The sequence below is a fragment of the Euprymna scolopes genome, chromosome 22 (assembly GCF_053919585.1).
Source record: "Euprymna scolopes isolate OS-2025 chromosome 22, ASM5391958v1, whole genome shotgun sequence".
Lineage (NCBI taxonomy): Eukaryota > Metazoa > Mollusca > Cephalopoda > Sepiida > Sepiolidae > Euprymna > Euprymna scolopes.
In genome coordinates, this window is record NC_136503.1 from 38,571,432 (window position 1) to 38,592,673 (window position 21,242).

General features: G+C 35.8%; 2 protein-coding genes across 4 annotated transcripts in view; one reads left to right on the forward strand and one right to left on the reverse strand.

Annotated features, from left to right (window-relative positions):
* LOC145243988 (uncharacterized protein C12orf56-like) overlaps positions 1–21,242 on the forward strand; it is a 165,707-nt gene that overhangs the window by 86,853 nt on the left and 57,612 nt on the right. Inside the window, exon 1 of one of the 2 annotated variants that reach the window (XM_080107129.1) lies at positions 16,294–16,655. The exons of the other annotated variant lie outside the window; for it this stretch is intronic. Coding sequence (XP_079963255.1) covers positions 16,440–16,655 — 216 coding nt within the window. The 5' untranslated portion in view covers positions 16,294–16,439. Of the gene's footprint in view, positions 1–16,293; positions 16,656–21,242 lie in introns of those variants that run through there. 2 annotated transcript variants of the gene reach the window in all.
* Positions 19,728–21,242, reverse strand: part of LOC145243990 (uncharacterized) — a 170,069-nt gene continuing 168,554 nt past the window's right edge. For both annotated transcript variants that reach the window (XR_013862979.1, XM_080107136.1), the window contains one exon: positions 19,728–20,116. Coding sequence is in view for 1 of the 2 variants with exons in the window: in XM_080107136.1 (XP_079963262.1) it covers positions 20,105–20,116 (12 nt within the window). In the remaining variant the exon portion in view is untranslated. The remainder of the gene's footprint in view (positions 20,117–21,242) is intronic.

Genomic DNA, 21,242 nt, shown 5'->3' on the forward strand with positions numbered 1-21,242 from the left:
TTTTGCTGGCCAAATTCAACAGGCAGAAAGGAAAGGTAAGGTCATATAAACCAAAGGTATTTGGTTTATTACAAAGGGAGTGGTGGTTGTAAACTGTCCAGGACAACAGTATATTTAATTAATTTCTCAAAGTTCTTGATCAATTGAAAAATAATAGCAATCGGCTCTTAATGCACTCCGGACTAGTTTTATAATTTTTCTGAGTGTCAGACATTAATAATCTTGACAGTAATTAGAATTTTTTTTTTTTTGTTTTGTTTTTATCTCATATTACTTATGTATTACTTTATCATTTTATTAGTTTCCATTTCTTTCACTCCAGGTCTACAATGGGGGAAATATTTGCAAAGTATGAATCTTACTGCCCCATCCCATTCACTGGCAGGGTAGCTAGAAGTAAATAAAACAAGTTCTACCTAAAATTGTAAAAAAGACAAAATAACCAGGGGGAAAAAAATTATCATAAAATAATTAGTGTCAGAAAAATTAATTGGACTCTGAATCGGGAATCATTTTTTTTTTTTTGAGTATCGGAATTGGTGTCAGAAAGATTTATGCCTAATGAAAAAACGATTCTTTTAAATCTTATTTTTTGGGGGGGAGGGGGGGGCTTGTTAAGATATAACAATGAAAATAGCCTTTAAAGAAAATTAGCGAAAATTGAGTTTTCATAAAAAATATAAAAAAATTTTTAAATTTTTTTTTAATTACATTTTCACCCTAAACAAGGCACATCGCCACTTTGTTGTAGGGGACTACTATCAGGGGTATAGGCATCAGGGGAACTGTGTAGGGAGTTGGGCAGCAAGATGTCGGTTCACATTGCACTTGAACTTCTGCATGTCAGTTCAGTTGGGGAAGCAGGGACCCGGAAGGGAATGCCAAAATCTAGCTGTTCTGGGGAAGAAATTACTGGAGTAGAAGGCTCTCTTACATCTAGGGATCTCTACTGTGAAGGGGTGGGATTTAGCTGCTTGTCAGGTTTGTCGGGGGTATTTATGACGAGGGGGCACAAGTGCTTGCAGTTCGTCAGAGCATTCACCGTTAAAGTACTTATAGAACAGGAAGAGGGATGCAACATTTCGTCGATGGGACAGAGGCTGAAGTTTAGATGATAGTTCAGGACCTATCAGATTGGCGACTCTCTTTTGAACCTTGTCTAGGAGCGAGAGACTAGTAGCAGATGCACCAGCCTAAATATGACAACAATACTCCATACATGGGCGAATGGTGGCCTTATAGAGGTATAGGATACTTTCGGGCATTAGTATCTTTCTAGCACGGTAGAGAGAACCTACCTTCTTCAGTCTTAAAATAAAGAGTTCGAATCATAACAAGGGAGGTAATTATTTTCTGAAAACTGAAAATCTAAAACCAATTTAGCAAAACTCAATTTTCGCTAATTGTCTTTGAAAACGGTTTTCATTAATTGGTAATTTTTTTTTTACCTCATCGTTTTCTGTAATTTTTAGATATGTTCAATACTGCGACATGGCAAGAAGATGGCGTTGGTTTTACTTTAAATTTGATACTTCGATTTTTGAATTTCGCTCTAATAATGTTTTTTTTTATTGTTGATAGTAATTATAAAATGGTAAATATTTATTGACTTTGAAACTACTAATAAAACTAAAATACTTCCACAATTTGTGGAAAATGTATGCACATATTACGTGGGCTTTTACAGTAATATGAAAATAATAAAAAACAAAAAACAACTCCATAGCTGAATATTTAAAGATTTTTATGAGTCGCAGCCATTGTTGAGCTGGCTTGTTCTCTCTGTTGGCTGAGGTATGGTTCTGGTCCAATGCAGTCCCAGGAAATCAACCGTCCCAGCCTTTCCTTTCTCACTCTTTGAGAATGGGTTAGTTTATTGCAAATCATCTAAAGTGGCCCAACCAGGAAATATCAACATATATAAAGGAAATTTAAATTAATAGAAGGCAATACAATACAGAGGTGTAATGGATTAACACAAACTGAAGCAAATCTATATATCTACTAGCAGACGACCTGGCATTGCCCGGTCGTAAAATACGCATAAATATTATTTTAATTCATGCAGAAACTGAAACATTTTACTTGTAAAAAAATACTCAAGCTGAGATCAAAACCAAAACCTAAAGACAGTGGATCAAGTACGATAACCATTAGACTAGCTTGACTCCCATGAAAAAAAAAGACACTCTGAACATGACTATTATCAGTTGATGGTATGCAGCAGCTTCCCAGAGAAGAAAGAACTATTAACAACCAATGGATACCTATTCTACCTAATTCCTCATTAGTTATGTAGCAGTGATAAATATTGGTATTCATTTCGTCTGACAGAGAAATCTAAATATGGCTAGTTGATCCCACAATGATCAACTGAACTATACAATGTAACAATTTCTACTGGACCGTTTCATGACTCCATCATGAGACGGTTATGGTTTGAAGACCAAACACAGTGTCCAGACTAACATTAAGTAAAACACCTACACTCTCCTACCATCCATCGACTAGACATTCCAAGCTCAGATAGGATCACTTTTTTTTTTTTTTTTTACAAAGGAGTCATCACTTATCAAGGCCCGGGGGCCACTCGAGGAGAAGGGTTAATGAGTGTACAGTGGTCAAGGGGAACATGTCAGTCATCGTTAGTAGTGGAAATTTGGTAAATTAGATTACTTAAGGGGATGGCTCATCAAGAATTTGTTCATGTTGGACTTGAAGACAATCATGTTGTAGTCGGTTGGAAAGCAGAAAAACGGAACAGTTCCACAGGCGTGCAGTTCTAAGAAAGAAGCTTTGTTCATGAAATCTATGTTTAGGCATAGATAAAGAGTGGGGGAAATTATTGATAGTGGTTTCAGATCGACGAGTGTTTTTCATGAAAGTTAGGCCGGGGGGGACCATAGATTGGAGCTCAGACGAGCACTTGCCATGAAAATAACAATAAAGCAGAGACACTCGCAATGTCTCTTCTGTGGGAAAGGTTGCAGGGAAGAGAAAAGGGCATCCCCTACTAGGCTACAAAGTCTATTTTGAACTCTGTCAAGGCAGGATAAGCTGCTTCTAGCAGCTCCTGCCCAGATGTGGCAACAGTACTCTATCCTTGGATGCACTTGGCTCTTATACATCTAGAGAATTGCATCAGCAATGAGATATCTACTGGAGAGGTAGAACAATCCCACTATTTTCCCAGCAGCCCTGGTAACGAATTTGATGTACGAGTTCACTTGACGATATACAGCCCCCCCCCCTACACACACACGAAAAAAGAAAGAACTAACGACATATCCACTCTATTTAATTCCTTTTAATAAAAGAAAAAATTTCAGTTCTGGACATATATACTCAACTATATATGCAGTATAAAAATCAATATATTTATATCAATTGTTTGTTTTTATAGAAAAGTCTTAGTTAACTGGACCATATTTTGTCGGGGGGGGGGGAGACGTTTTATGTACTGATTTGGGAATAAAATGCAGACACATTCCATGAGGAATCTATTATATAAAAGAGTTGTATGTGAGTGTGTGTTCAGTTACAGAGGAATGGGCTGGGCGGAGGAGAAATAAGATTTTGGAGAGGGAGGGGAAATCGGGAGAGGTAGAGAGAAAGAGAAAGGAAAAAAGATACCTAGAAGTTTTAATAGGAACTAGACTACCCGTGACCCGTTGGATCAGTATGTTATATTAGCTATGGAATTCATGTGTGAGCATGACACTTGTAACGTAAAGAGAATAGTTTTTTTTTTTTTTTTGACATAACAGAAACATTTCTATGAAAGTATATTAAAATGAAAAATCACGAACGGATCACTCAAACCTGGAAAAAAATCCTCCCTATTCGTAGAAAGTTACCTATTTTTCCGAATAATCGTTCAAAAATCGAAAATTAAACATGATTTTCCTACGAATCGAATGCAGATGAAAGTCATTTAGCAGTAAAAACGCACATGAACCTACCGATGAGAAATATAAGAATGAAAAACCCCATATTGGAATCCTTCAACCAGGTTATAGAAACTTAAAATCTAAAACAAAATAATTAATAAAACCTGAAGCAAAAAAATAAAACCTAAATAAATAAAATAAAATAAAGCTAATATTGAAACAGATTAGTAAATGTGTCAACAAATTCACCGTTCTCACACAACTATTTTGTATCTAGAAATGTAAACAAAAAATAAAAAAAGGAAGGAAGGAAGGAAAAGGGACAGATAGAGAATAGTAGTAGTAGTCTTGGCTTTACTTTTTTTTTTTTTTTTTTTTACAAGGTTACCACCACTTATCAAGGCCCGGAAGCCACTCAGGGATAAGGGTTATTGTAAGTACAGTACGTTAGTGTGGAGATTTAATAAAGTGTCTACTTAAGGGGGCGGTTCATCAGGAACTTGTTAATATTGGACTTGAAGACATCCAAGTTGTAGTCCGGTGGGAAGCAGGCAGACGGAACAGAGATACAATGGCATGCAGTTCTAAGAAAGAAGCTTTGTTCATGGAATCTACGTTTTGATTTAAGCATAGATTAAGAGTGGGGAAAGTTTTTGACTGTGGATTCAGCTAGACGGGTGTTTTCCTTAAAAGATTGGCGAGAGGGGGGACCAGAGACTGTAGCTCAGACGAGCACCTGCCATGGAAATAATGATAAAACAAAGATAGGCTTGCAACGTCTCTTCTGTGGGAGAGAGGTTGCAGGGGAGAGAAAAGGGCATCCCCCACTAAGCCATAAAGTCTATTTTGTACTCTGTCAAGGCAGGATAGGCTGTTTTTAGTGGCTCCTGCCCAGATATGGCAGCAGTATTCCATCCTTGGACGTACTTGGCTTTTATATAGATAGAGAATTGCATCAGTAGTGAGATATCTTCTGGAGCGGTAGAAGGATCCCACCATCTTTCCAGCGACCTTGGCAACAGACTTGATGTACGTGTTCTATTTCAGATCAGGAGTGAAGGTCAAGCCCAGAAGCTTGTCAAACCATGGGGCTTCTCCTAGATGAGAGCCATCCATTTCAATTGATGCCAGATGGGGATCAGAGCGTTGATGATGTAAAGATAGGAGTTTGGTTTTAGATGCATTAAAGGTAACCAGCCACGTCTTCCCCTACTGAACCACCCGCTTGTCATTTACAGCCTTTGATGTGTTGCCGTAGATGGTCGTCAATGAATGATTTAAGTATGTGTTTAGGGAGATCATTGATGTAGATCAGGAAGAGAGTTGGGCCCAGAATGGACCCTTGAAGGACTCCAGCATTAATACTGCAGGCCTCTGATTTTTGTCCATCAACCACTACTCTTATGAGCCTATCAGAGAGAAATGATTTAATGATAGAGAGAACATTTCCAGTTATACCATAGCTGGAGATCTTGTGAAGTAGGCCTTTATGCCATACCTTGTTGAAGCCCTTTGATATGTCAAGAGCAATTGCCCTGGAAAGCAAACCTTTACCAAGAGATTCACTAATCCTATGAGATATAACCGTTAGCACATCTGCGGTAGATCTTGCAGAATGGAAACCATATTGCATGTCACTAAGAAGGTTATTTCTGCTGAGGTGGTTGACTATTTCTCTATTTAATATGGATTCCAGCAACTTACTCATGACACACAGGAGACTTATTGGTCTGTACTGAGAGGGAGATGACTTATCACCTGAGTTCTTAAATACAGGGCATACTGATGAGGTTTTCCAGGATGTTGGAAAGCACTTCTCCTTAAGGCAACGTTTAAACAGTTTCGTAAGTATGGGAGCAAGTTCTAGTTGAAGCTTTTTTAACACTATTATTGGGATGTAGTCAGGGCCAGTTGCTTTACTGGAATCAAGGTTCTTGATTAGCTTGGTGACATCATGCACAGATATCTGTATGTTACCTAGTGTGGTCTGTGTTATAGGAGGAAATATGGGGAGTTGATGGCTTTGGTCACATAGGGTGAATTAGCTGCAAAGTTCTTGGCAAATAGTTTGGCCTTGTCTGAAGCTGGCGAGATGACCTCTGGTCCATTGATAATGGTTGGGATAGAACGCACACTTCTGTTCAGGATCCTATTTGTTATTTGCTAAAACTGGTGGGAACCAAGCCACTGATCAGCTACTTTGGATTTAACAGACTGGGCATATAGCTCTCTTGCATTTTTTATTTTTTATTACTCTTTTACCGTGGTTGCTGGTGTTCCTGAAAGCAGCTTTAGTCTCAGTGCATCTGTTACGTTGGTAGTTATGGAAAAAGTGATTTCTGTGCGCGATGGCAGCAGCACATTCTGGGGAGAACCATGGCTGACTGGCAGGTTTTTGTTGGAATTTTTTAGATGGTATGAATCGGTCTATGCCTACAATTAACCATTCGGTCAGGTCTGATACTATAGAGGACACCTCCTTTTTAAACATGGAATGCAGAGGTAGATCAGATATAAATGTACGGAAGCTATCCCACTCAGCCATAGAGTATCGGTATACAGTACGGTGGAGGGGTACGTCTGGGGGACTTATTACATTTCATTTTTATCTTAACTGATATGGCGGAGTGGTCGGAGGATCCTAGAGGAGAAAGAACGGAACATGAACATAGCTCAGGAGAAGTTGAGAGAAAAAGGTCTAGGAGGCTTGCATATTGACCTGTAGTATCGGGCACACGGGTGGGCTCACGAACAATCTGAGTGAGGTCATAAGCAATGGAAAAATCATGACAGAACCTCACCTCATCGTCAGCCTTTCCACATTATGGACGTTGAAGTCACCACAGATGTGGATGTTAGCCGAGGGATGTGCAGACAGGATGTGGTCTATTTTCTCAGATATGCTCTAAAAGATAGTAACTCCGCTGTTATGGGGCCGATAGAGGGCAAATATAAATGCAGTGGTGTAAGCAAGTGCAACCCGGAAGCACATATAAAGTAAATTAGGATCTTCTCTAGAGATATCCCTGCCACATGGGAAGCCATCTTTAATGTAGGTACATATTCCATGCCCATGGCGATCTTGGGGGTCCGATTTAGATGCTAAGTTAGAGTATCCGTTAATTATGAACTCATCTAGGGAAGTGGTCGGCCCTATTCCAGTTTCGCTAAGAAAGATTATGTCCGGTGTCGTCTCCTGTAATTGGGTTTCAACCTTTGGAAGGTTGGAACGTAGACCCCTGATGTTGGAGAAGGAGACCTGATAGTAGGGGTCTACGTTGGAAGATGGGGTTCTAGGTTTATTTGAGTTTTTTTTTCTGGAGATGTTTTATGTTGAGGTTTTGGGATTTGTGGAAGAGGTCGCCATACTTGGTTAGAGCAGGATAGAGAGGGAAAGTAAGAGAGAAAAAGACGGGAATTTTTTTGTAGCATATGAAAAGGTAAAGCCGTAACAATTACCCGCTAATATGGCACCGAGAGGCCCCACCAGAGACTACTGCATGGTCCAAAATCCATTCACCAAATGGCAATACAGCAGTCCCAGTACTTTGCGCCTGCTGATAGGACAGCCTCCTTAGTGGTTAATCCAGGGTTCGGGTCCCTGACTATCAGGTGGATAACGTCAGCCCAGATGAAACGTTTACCTCCAGCACCCTTACTAGTGACATAGCCACAAGGATAGACATAGAGACAGAAAAATTTCCGACATCTCAGACTACTGTTCACCAAGTACTACTACAAATGTTTGTCAACGTGTTAAAGTTGTTTAGTTGTAAGAAAATAGCGACAGTATTGTTGTAATAAAGAATAGTTGCAAAATACCCCCACTCTTCCCATGTTAAATAATAATTTCGAAATAATAACATTAATATTTCAGTGCGCAGGTCAAAATCTGCAAAAGAAGCGATTTGTGTTTATTTGTTTACGTTGTTATTGATTAATGTTTATGCGCCCATGCGCAACCGGATGTCGTAAACTGGAAAGTGGGTTACATCACTTGTTACAAGGTCATTTGAGTTTTATAATTATATAGATATGTTACACTTTTATTCTGAGCAACGACGTGTAACCCTGCTAGTTTCAACTAAAGGACAAATTCACGATCGTAACTTCTGACCACATACACACAACTGTAAATACACTATAAAATCAGTATATTTTTATAAATTGTTTGTTTTGCCTTTTCTTCTTTTAACAATCCATTTCTTATAAATTATTATAGGCATATAGTTTTCACATTCGTGTGAAGATTCACGCTTATAGTTTCTCTTATGCGTGAAGCGTTTCTGTTCAGAAAGTCAATGCGATTTTTATAAATCATTATAGAAGATAGTCTTGCAATTTACATCATGACTCCCGACTGAACCAAGTTCGAAAAGGGGGCAAGCTAGATAGGCAGAAACAATTTCTAGTGAATATACATATTCCTTTAAATACGGAATTTGGCAACTGAGCTATCTGTGTGACCATAGCCGAAGATATATCATATGACCTGTACATAAGATTGCAATAAAGCAAAGAATGATTCTCACACATTTTTATTGTCATGAAGGGAGGTGGTGGCGGTGGTTCAGTGATTAACAAATTATTGAGAAGATTATATTCCCTTAAATTAAAAGAGGGCGACTTTGTTGAAAAACATATCAAGAGATATTTGATGAGTTAGCAGTCACCGGCAATTCGATTGTTGCGAAGGAATGTTGTACATCTCCTGGCTACTCTCTCAGATTCTTATAACGTTGGTGCCAGCACTAAAAGTAAATCAGGATGCTCTCCAGTGGATGTTAGTGATTGAACCATTTCTATACAACGAAACCAAAGTTAAAGAAAGAGAAATTAATGGTGCCAAAATCAAAGCCATGATGTCAAAACATAACATCCAAAAAAGAAAAAAAAATTTCACTATTATGTAACCAAGGACATCAACTTTTGTGAGTCGTGCTTGGATGGAAAACACCATTGATTCTCGTTTCCAAAATTTTGCGAAAGGTTGGCCATCCAACTTCTCGGAATTGTGTATAGTGGTGTTTGTGAAAGGGTAGAAGCAAAATCACTTGGAGGAGCTGAATATTTTGTCACATTTATTGATAACTAGCAGGGAGACCCGACGTTGCCTGGGACTGAATAATGATCAACGAATATTTCACACTCCTATACTTTTATTGTCATCAAAATCCGTGACATTGCCTGAGAGGAACCTTCACATGTCTCCATGCAGTAACTTAGTCCAAAATATATATTATTCTACATTGCACTCTGGAGAACCTCCTGTTTCTTTTATAAAATTATTTTATCTTATCAGTTAACAAAAAATTATTAAGAAATTTACGTGTGAGGTTTGAACCTACAGACCATGTCATGCAAAAAACAAAAACAAAAAAAAAACATGTAAATAACACAAGTCTTATAAAATTCTTTGCAGTTAATGAAAAGTAACTAAGAAATTTAAGTGCAGAGTTTGAACTTACAAATCACAGCATGCAAAAAAAACAAAAAACAAAAAACAAAAAAACATGCTATCAACTTACCCACAGTAGAATTTTTATGGCTCGTTGTTCTATCATCGTTGCTAAGCGACGATATGGAAAAAATGGTTTTACCGGTGATAGATAAATTAAATTAATGGTTCTGATTATCAGTAATTATCAGGGTATTCTGAAACAACACTTAACCAAGATTATTCCCAGACTTATGCACTAAAGTTCTGTAAATTTTAAAGAAAATCTGTTCAGCCGTTTTGGAGTCTATAAGGAACTCATTCTCTCTCTCTCTCTCTCTCTCTCTCTCACACACACACACTCACACACACACACACACACACACATAAAGTTGCATTTATATAATTGTAGAGATAAATCGAGATTTGTGTGGATATATGTGCTCAAACACAAGATATATGCTTTTAAGAAATTCATGAAATGGAAAATCATCTATTCGACATAATGTTAAGACTCTATGCCCTGATAATGGTGGGAAGTGCAGTTCAAGAGAATTTGAAGATTATTTAAGGAAAGAGAGTATACGACATGAATATACTTTTCCTAAAAATGGATCAGATATTAGTGGAAACTGTGAGCAATATTGTCAAATTAAAAGCCATCTAAGAAATTGTGGACGGCTTTATCTGTCATTTCATGTATCCAAAACTGGAGCTCAACAAATGCAATACAAGGTATCTCTGGCGCTCTCTCTACTCTCAAGGAGTGGACTGTATTGAGAAGCAGCAAATACAGGACCATGCAGCAAAGCGTGTAAAGAGGCATGCTCGTTAGATGATCCCTGCTCCATCTGTCACCTTCTTCACATGCCGATCTGTAACAGTACCTGTGGGTCCAAGATTGGACTATTTTAAACATCTGCAGACTTATAAGAAGATCCTCATCATTGGATAATGATGGACAACCAAGAAGACAAGGTATGATACCATATGAAATATGGAAGAGCTAAAAACCAAATGATAACCATTTACACATTTGTCAATATGCTTTTGCCGACATAGAAAAAGAGGAAAAATTGAAAATGGATGATAAAGCAAACAAACCATACCAAAAGATGAAAAATTGAAAACGGACGATAAAGCAAACAAACCATACCAAAAGATGAAAAATTGAAAATGGATGATAAAGCAAACAAACCATACCAAAAGATGAAAAATTGAAAACGGATGATAAAGCAAACAAACCATACCAAAGGATGAAAAATTGAAAACGGACGATAAAGCAAACAAACCATACCAAAGGATGAAAAATTGAAAACGGACGATAAAGCAAACAAACCATACCAAAGGATGAAAAATTGAAAACGGACGATAAAGCAAACAAACCATACCAAAAGATGAAAAATTGAAAATGGATGATAAAGCAAACAAACCATACCAAAGGATGAAAAATTGAAAATGGATGATAAAGCAAACAAACCATACCAAAGGATGAAAAATTGAAAACGGACAATAAAGCAAACAAACCATACCAAAGGATGAAAAATTGAAAACGGACGATAAAGCAAACAAACCATACCAAAAGATGAAAAATTGAAAACGGACGATAAAGCAAACAAACCATACCAAAAGATGAAAAATTGAAAACGGACGATAAAGCAAACAAAAGTGTATTTTATAATTTACGGACGCACCCTCGAACGGTCTGATTTCTTACAATACAGAGCTAACTCCTTTTCCTTAGTTGAAAAAAATCATGGATTTTACACCCGATGTAGGTCGTAGGTTTCAACGACCGAAACATTGTGCCCATAACACCCAAGGTGAGAATAATTGTCCGAACAATCAAAACAATACAAACATTCATAGCTCATCTACAAAATTCAGAATTGCAAAAGTATATTCCTCGGGTCTTGGAGTTGAAGAGTATTAATGCTATGATACAATAAAATCGAGAGTATTCCATAGTACAGATGTCATCCTCGACGAATCTGATTTGGGAGAAAGGAAGTTCTAAACCAATCTCTAGAAGGTTGGATAACTTACAGGATGTGACAGGACTTCAAAGATCTCCAAGAATAAAGAACACTCCAGATCAATATGGTAAATGGGTCTACACGGCTCATAATTTAAATGACCCATTGACAATGAAAGAAGCACTATCCAATCCTGAGACAAATGAATGAAAGGAATGGAAAATGAAATTTCTTTCTTATATACTAAAAAAGTATTGGGTCTTACAGAATTGTCCAGTGGATGAAAAATTATTGGTAGCAAGTGGGTGTTTAAATAAAAGTATTATGCTGACGGAGACATGGAATACTACAAAATTTGACTGGTAGTTCAAGGTTTTATTTAGAAATATAGAATTGGCTGTAACAAGATCTTCTGCCCAGTTGTCAAATTTGAATCAGTGTGGACTAGTGGTGGGACGATTCCAATATTTTCCCTGATTCTGATACAATTACAGATTTCGTAATAAATTCCTGATTCCAATACAATTACTGATTCTGATCCTTTATAAATCTCAAAATATTTCACCTTAAATTTGTTATTTTTTTCCAATTACTATAAAAATACATGGTAAATGCACATATATTTTCTCAAATGTAAAAACACACGAGGGGGTGTGAGCTATAGATTTTTGTTTTACTGGTAAATTAAATCAATAAATATTTATTATTTTATTATTATGACCAGCAGTGAAAAATTTTGTTTTAAACAAAATCAACTAAAAAAAGGTAATTAAAGAATCGTTTTTGGCATCAGAAAATAGCCATAAATTTGTCCGATTCTGATACCCTAAAAGCTCCAATTTTCTAAATTCTACCACTCCAGAAGATATCTCACTGCTGATGCAATGCTCTATCTATATAAAAGCTACATACGTCCAAGGATGGAGTACTGCTGCCACATCTGGGCAGGAGCTGCTAAAAAACAGCCTATCCTGCCTTGACAGAGTACAAAAAAGACTTCGTGGCTTGGTGGGGGATGCCCTTTTCTCTTCCCTGCAACCTCTCTCCCACAGAAGAGACGTTGCGAGTCTGTCTTTGTTTTATCATTACTTCCATGGCAAGTGCTTGGCTGAGCTCCAATCTCTGGTCCCCCCCCCTTGCTAATCTTTCATGATAAACACCCGTCTAGCTGAAACCACTGTCAATAATTTTCCCCACTCTTTATCTGTGCCTAAATCAAAACGTAGATTCCATGAACAAAACTTTTTTCATAGAAGTGCACGCCTGTGGAACTCTCTTCCGTTTGCCTGTTTCCCTCCTGACTACAACTTGGATGTCTTCAAGTCCAACATAAACAAGTTCCTGATGAACTGCCCCCTTAAGACATTTTATCAAATCTCCAATACTAACGATTACTACGATACTATCCCATTGATTACTGTACACGCAATAACCCTTATCCCCGAGTGGCTTCCGGGCCTTGATAAGTGGTGACCACCATGTAAAAAGAAAAAAAAATTCTCGATTCTGATTAATTATCTTAATACTAATGTGAACTGCTATTATGTTAGCAGCAAGGCTTGATCCATCAGTTAAACATGATCACTACATTCTTAAATGAAGGAAGGGTGCACTTGGACAATCGGCACCCTCCATTTTTTTCTTTTCATTTTTTTTTTTTTTTAACTATTTCTGTATATTATCATTTCAGAATTATTTACATGAATTCACGTGTAATTACTTTTAAAAAAATGTACTTTTGCATTTAATGACCCACACTAAAATAATGTTATCATTTAGAAATCTATTATAACATGGGGAGGGGAGTGTGTTTTGTAACTATTTTGTACTTTCACCTAACAATTTAATAAAAAAAAGATATCATAAAACTTGAATTTAACTTGAAAATACTATTTAAAAAATAGCACGAGCTGTTAAAAAAAAAAGTGGTAAATAAATAATTTGAAAAAATAATGATGGGGGTGCACAGACTAATGAGAAAAGTCGCAAAAAAAAAAAAAATAAAAAATAAATAAATAATAATAATAATGACAATGGCGGGAGGGGGGGCTGAACGAGCCAATATCAAAACGAGGCTGTAAATCAGTTCTAAAAATGGGGGATCAATTTACTAGAATGTTGTATGTGAAACTGAACCCTCTCCAAATCTTTAAATATTTTTTTTGTTTTTTTGTTTTTTAAATTTCAAAGGAAAAAAAAATTGTAAGGGGGTTGGGTGCCGATTGTTCAGATGCACCAAAGAAAGCAATTTACATGAAGCCATCAGAAGGATTTGAAATTAAGGGCAAAGAACACATTTCTGTAAACTGAAACGAAGCATCTACCGTTGAAAACAATTGCCAAAGATATTGGAATGAAGCAGTGAATTTTCAGCTGAAAAAAGATGCAGTTAAGGAATCATCTTTCCATCTAGATACTACCCTTAGGAGAGTAAATCGTTTTGCTATATTATTATTATTATTATTATTATTATTATTATTATTATTATTATTATTATAGTTGTTATGTTTGGCTGTTTATGTTGATGGCATTATTCTTGCAAACAAGTCTATAACACATATTCAACAATTTGTTAAAACAATATCAAAAAAATTAAACATTAAGGACATCGTCATCATCATCACCTTTGCTCTCACCTATTTGGCATGGGGTTGGCACTCTAGCAGTCAGCTAAAGGAGAAGAGAGGGCTGAAGGTTGGCTGGGTGTTTGGGGATGGAATTCCTTCATACCCATTTTAAAATTAATACCAGAAGACTGATCTTAGTGAGAGGACGTGTTCTTGGGCTCCATTGATCAGTCTACTTTGTTCATCAATGTACTCCTCTTAAGAAGGAAGCAAGAAGGCTCTAAAAGGGGAGAATAACGAAAAAGATTTTAGGACAAGAAAACTTTAATGCATTTTGAGATAACCTGAACCAGTTAACTAGTAGATACAGACGTTAAAAATTTCGACCGGCCAGCCTTAAGAAACTGCCATTGGCGGTTAATTGGAAGCTTTCCTATTGAACAAAAGAAGTCCCTTTTCAAGAGAAAAGAAAAGTCAAAACAAGAAAGTCAAACCTGAAGAGATTTTAAAAGAGAATTACCTTTACAAGAAAAGAAAAAGAACATTTAACCCTTTTTTTTATATAAGCAAAAGAATTTAGCCAGAAGTGACTTATTTAAAAGAAGAAAATATCGAAGGAAAAAAATTGAAAGGAAAAATTTTTGAAGACGGGTTTATGAAAGACAGTTTTATATTGAAATTTTATATTGTATGTTTTTTTTTGTTTTCAACCTTTTTGTCAAATGAGATTAATATTGTTTGTTTCATTGTTTTAAGATAAAGAGCGAAATTACTTTCCTTTTTCCATTTTGTTTGTATCGCTTAAGGTGATAATTCTTTCAAAGAATTGTCTTTTATATAGAATCCCTTTTTTTCTGTATTTTATGTGTTCCTGTTTTTATAAATCGTTACTTAGGTTAATTTTGTTAACCGTGCTTTGGGAAACAAAAGCAACGCCTTTTATTTCTTTGAAATAAAATTAGACTTAATTTCTTTCTGGGTTTAGTTTGTTATTTGCTCTTATTTTATTGTTCTTTGTTATTGTTTTTTTTTCTGTTCCATTTATTGTTACCTAAAGACAGATTTTAGTAACGATCTCCAAATCTCATTACATTCACAGCAAGAACACGTCTATATACCACCACTGCAAGTGACTTTCATTTCTTCCTCTGTGTACCTAAAACCAAACAAAATTTCCATGAACCGAAAGAATTATCCATTTGTTGAACACATTGCTATGGAAGTGCTTCTTTATAGACTACAACATAGTAGTCTTCAAATACTTATCATGCCATCTTCATAAGTAATCAAATTTTGTCCATCCCATTTACCATTTTCTCATTGTATTGTTCATCATTCAACTGACAATCTCATTAGCCTCTATCCTCAAATAGATTTTAGTCTTAGTAGTGGTGACTCATTAGCATAAAAATAAGCCAAAAAGAGAAATGTCAAACGATGCATGATTAGCAAATAATAATTTTAAAATTATTTAATAAAAAAAAACAGCAATAATAGTTTACGGTTAAAAACAAATAAGTGCAAGTCCAGAATTGAACCTATTTAAAAAAAACAAAAAAAAAACAGAAAGTCTTTGTGATATTCGTACTCGTCACGGAACGACAATGTCATATTCCAAATATCACGTAAATTGATCTAGTATTTTTTTTTTTTTTAAATTAAGAAAATCAAATTTTATGGAAAAGTGTCACTCTGTCATATTTAAAATTCATCACTAGTTACCCCCCCTTAACAAGCTTTTCAGAAATAAAGATTCAAATAAGCCTTGTAATGGCTACAATTTGCTATTAATCGCTAAAAGTCCTAAAATATTTTCTTTTTATATATGTACATATAATTAAAAAAAACAAAAAGAAACTACTTTTGAAATATAACATTTCCGTCCCGTGACGAGTACGTACATCATAAAGATTGTCATATATATATATATATATATATATATATATATATATATATATATATATATATAATGACTTTTTCATTTAATCACATAAATTAATATGCGAAGATATAATTTTATGCGTAAATTTTCAGTATTTACTTCAACAGTGCTTAGAGCTAGTTACTGACGAATTCTCACGAGAATGAAGCGCGGAATATTCTGTGTAGCTTAATTGCCATATATATTTTCATAACTTACTATATATATATATATATATATATATATATATATATATATATATATAATCCACTTATTGTTTCCTTTCAGATTAAATGTTTTTAACTCTTTTTCAAAGTGTTTTTTAACATGTCTTATTAACTATTTGCTCTTTATATATATGACTCCAGGTTGAATGTATGAATGTAATTGAATTTTAAAGTTATAAAAGAGTTTTAAAATGGCTAAACCACTATAAGTTAAATTAAAAGATATTAAAAAAAAAATTTCAATAATGTGCAACAACTCATGACAGACTTATCTCCCCTTCGTTGCCTGGTAAGATGTTTACGTTACGAAGGAAGCCAGCTTCTTTTTGGGATTTAATGTTTTAGATTTGTTTTGTCTATCGCCGTGCCTTTACACCAGTGGGAAGTACCCAAGGAATGCGATTAGTACCGCGGCGAGGCCATGCGGGTATGTCCTCGCAACAACAAATTGGAGTGTTTCCTGAAACGATCCCTATCAGAGGAAAGATATGAGAGACTTCAGGCTTATGATTCCTGCATTGTGGACAGAAAATTGCGTTATTTGGTGTTGGGAGACCAATGTATATATTTGACAGAAAATCCTCCCCGAACTTTGAAGAAAGCTGTACTTTATCGAAATCTTAAAGCAGCTCGACAGGTTTGTATCGTTAAATATGGTACTTCTACAGAATTTGAACCGATCTGTTTTTAATAGAAACTTTTTTTTATTAAACCTTAACCTAACTTTAAACTAAGTTGGTATACTTCTACAGAATTTGAACCAAACTGTTTTAGATTTTTTTTTTTTTTTTAATTTTTTTTTTACTTTCTTTCCACCTCCAGCAGTCACCGTTAAATTAACGACTTTGGAGGTATTCGGTTATGCTGAAAACGAATAGCACATTTAAATTTGTTCAAGTAGTTTCTGGATATTAAAACCTTTATTAGCCGATGTAATCCATTATATGTTTACGAGAGGCCATGTTTTTTCCCATCCCAGTTGAACAAGTGCCAATGCGCATGCATGTTACAAAACATCACCTCCTCCACATTTTAAGAATGGCGAACACCACTGACATTTATTAAGTAAAGAGCATTGGAATCATGATAGAAACCCACCCAATAAATGTCAGTATGGGTGGGTTTCTACCACCATTTTAATTTATTTTTTATTTTGAAGTGATTGTCGAGGCTTCAGAGATGTAAAGAGACATCGCGCCCATCTTTCCTTGTTCTCCGACAGCGTTCAACATTACTTTTATTTCGAATAAAAACACTAGAAACTTATTCAGTTAGGTGGAAAAGTAACTTATCTTGGTAAATTTTTACGACGTGCCCCACTGCCCCACTGCCCCAGCGTATTATAAACACCCCAACCTCCCCATGTTAAGAACGGCTTCCGTAATAACCCCCCCCCAACCTCGAAAGCTGTTCTTAACATGGGGAGGCTGAGGGTGTTTATTCCGAAAGCCGTTCTTAACATGGGGTGGTTGGGGGTGTTTATACTACGCAGGAGCAGGTCGTAAAAAAAAACCCTTATCTTGCCTTTGATATCATTTATTTTTTATATTATATAACACACACACACACACACACACACACATATATCTATATATATATATATATATATATATATATATATATATATATATCTGTAGAAATATATTTTCTTGTTATATATCAATCCTTATATTTATTTATATATATAACTTATATATATATATATATATGACAACGTTTTCGTACTTCCGTGGATTGTAAAGCAAACTTGAAAAATGTCTTAATATCCAGGAAACTACTTGTTTGCACCAAATTTAAATGTGATATTCGTTTTCAGCATACCTGAAAACTTTTAAAAGTCATTTTAAAGGTTAATGTTAAGGTAGAAAGAAAGTAAAAATTTACAAAAATAAATAAAAATAAAGTTTAACAAACTCCCCCCCCCCAAAAAAAAAGCATAGCAGTTGGGCTCCAAATCATAAACTGCTTCGGCCATTTCTGGTATTCGTCAGGACTGGCTCACTTAGTTCTGAAATCCTCTGGGTACCCATTGCTCACAAGTACCAATATTTCTGTTCAATTGTTAAATCTAATGCAATTGTGATTTGAGAATGATCTTGTCCGTTTTGTTTACAAGTTTTTTTTTTTTTTTTTACACAGTGATCACCATTTATCAGTGCCCGGAAGCCACTCAGGGATAAGGGTTATTGCAAGTACATTACATTAGTGTGGAGATTTGATGAAGTGTTTACTTAAGGGGGCGGTTCATTAGGAATTTGTTAACATTGGACTTGAAGACATCCAAGTTGTAGTCCGGTGGGAAGCAGGCAGACGGAACAGAGTTCCACAGGCGTGCAGTGGGTGTGTTTTCATTTCAAAGGATTTTTTCTTCAGATTTGTAAAATAAGAACTTCTTATATTATTGGTAAAAGTACATGTGGTTTTTTGCTAGAACAGTGACTCCACTCTCTCATATAAATAGTGTCTATCTTTGATTTTAAGAAACCTTAATTTTCGTTATAAACTTAAAATGTTTTTATAGAAACACACTCGTCTCCAATCGGATGTATCAGAACAGACACTAGACTTTGCTCCTGGCTAAAGAATTAAATAAAGTGATAATGCTCCTTAATTTGAATGAGGAAAAAGTGAATCCATGCATGATGTGTGATAAAAAAAAAACAGCGACGCTGGTGAAAATACCATCTCTACTTTTTAAATAACACGCTGAGTGATTGTCACATTATCCAATCAGAACACTTTCAGAACCTCTTTCCCACAGAAGAGACGTTGCGAGCCTGTCTCTGCTTTATCTTTATTTTTATGGCCAGTGCTCGTCTGAGCTCCAATCTATGGTTCCCCCTTGCCAAACTTTCACAAAGAACTCTCGTCTAGCCAAAACCACTATCAATAATTTCCAACAAAGCTTCTTTCTTAGAACTGCACACCTGTGGAATTCTCTTCCGTTTGCCTGCTTTCCAGCTGACTACAATTTGATTGTCTTCAAGTCCAATATAAACAATTTCTTGGTGAACCGTCTCCCTAAGTAATCCAATTTACAAAATTTCCATTACTTATGATTACTAAGCTATAATCCCATTGAATAATGTACACCTATTAACACTTATCCTCGAGTAGCCTCTGGGCCTTGATAAGTAGTGACTCCTATGTAAAAAAAAAAAAAAGAAAAAAAGTTGGACGTTTTGACGTTAAGCTGTTCCCGTCTTGTTCCAAAAAGACTTCAAGTGTGTGAGATATGTAGATTCCCGACTGAGTTAATAGTTCAAATGTACACGTATCCACCGACGGCATGCTTTTGTTTTGTTTTTTTTTGGTAATGTAACTCTTTCTTGGCCCCTGGCTGTTTGTTTTTTAAAACTATGTACGAGTAAAATTGATTTAAAGTGTAAGATAACGGAGATGGATGAGAATTCAGATATGGACAAAGTATATCTAGATATTGAAGCTACTGAGACTGTCAAAAGGTTTTGTTAAACCAAGTGATGCTGTTGGAACACCGGGTGGAGCAGGTAGTGTGATGATGTATGGACATGTGTTGCATGGAGAGAAATGATATGATATGATGGATGTGTAATGTGAGTCTTAGACAGGTTTAGATCTGATGACCTCAGAGGAGGATGGAATTTAAATATATGGAGTTGTGTGCAGAAGAGTAGACTTCAATGATAGGTAGTATAAAATGCAGACAAAAAAAAAAGAAATCTTATTCTAACATTTAAAAATGGCTTTATTGATTATCTTTGTTAGTTGCATGCAGAGAGAAATGGGTTGTATAGAAAAAGGGTTGGTCGTTAAGAGTTTCTGTGTAGAGACGTTGATGATTATACAGGTTTGTTGAAAGAGAAAAGTGTTCAGTGGATATGTGAAGTTGGTAACAGGAGCATGCGTCCATGTATGGATGGGGAAAAAGATTAGAGAATCTTGTCGTAAAAAGAGAGCACGTGTTTGTACTGCATGTGGAGAAATCCATGTTGGCTTGTTTGTCTTCCGTTGTAGTTGAATCCTGAGCCTGTAGGCTGGGTGTTGACTTGTTGAGTCCTAAGCTTGAAGTTGGGGGCGACAGGTTCATTCCACATTGAGTTGTTGTCAGTCCAAGATCTAGGGAGAAAGAAAGAGAGCATGTTACTGGCTTAACGTTTTATAAACTCAGTCAAGTGACTGAGAGTTGGCTTCAGATTGGATATACCAGGAAGGAAGTGTATTTCAAAATCCTCAACTATGAGAATTTGCTCCTTTTGTGATTGTTGCAATTTTTGTCTACTGAAAGTTATTGGGTTAGTAGATGTAGTTAGCAGGTTTAGTTCACATAGGATGGACAAGGAAAACATGGGGGGGTGGAGTGATAAGGATGCAGTTTATAGAAAGAGGAATAAATAAAGATCTGAGCAGAGATAGATTATTTTGGAAGTCAGTTTCTTAAAGCCGTTCAACACATGCCAATATGTAAAACAGATTCATTGGACTACTGTTCTCATCTTGAGTGTGATTTTCATAATGTTTCGGCCAATGTAACCTCTGACCATTTTCAGGTGTATCCTGTCGAACTCAGGAATTTGAACGGAATTTTGAACAGAACCCTTTATTTACTTCACAGCTCTTGTTCCATCAGCCACGACTGGATGGAGGCCCTAATTAATTCACAATTGTAGTTTTTGGTCGCCCAACCTTCAGGAGAATATCACTTTTACAATTGACTTTTCCCCAGTACTCTAACCACTGCGCCACGAGTCCTTGCGTTCTAGTGTGAATTTTAGGAGCCTTAAACCTCTTTTTATTTCTAGTTGTAAATGTCACTATTTTTATTACTAATTATTACTATATATTAATGTATATCTATCTCTATACTTATTACTTGTATATATTAATGTTTTTACTTATTACTTGTATATATTATCTATTGTTTTTATCTGTTACTGTATATATTATCTATTCCCATATCGTATTGAATTCTATACTAAGTCTACTTAGTAATTGGTAATTTCATAGCATATGTGCTGCTTCTTTCAGTCATCTTACTCTCCACTGTTCTTCTCTGTTTATAATTTTTGCTTCGGTCCATAATGGTAGATAGTTTCCCTTTTCTCTCCAGATATAGTTAGCTATTCCTGATTTTTCAATTTCTCCACATACTATGGCTTTTTGATGTTCTCCTAACCATACTTTCAGTGGACGACACATGTAACCTTTGTATAGTTTTCAACATTTACATGGGATCTCATATACA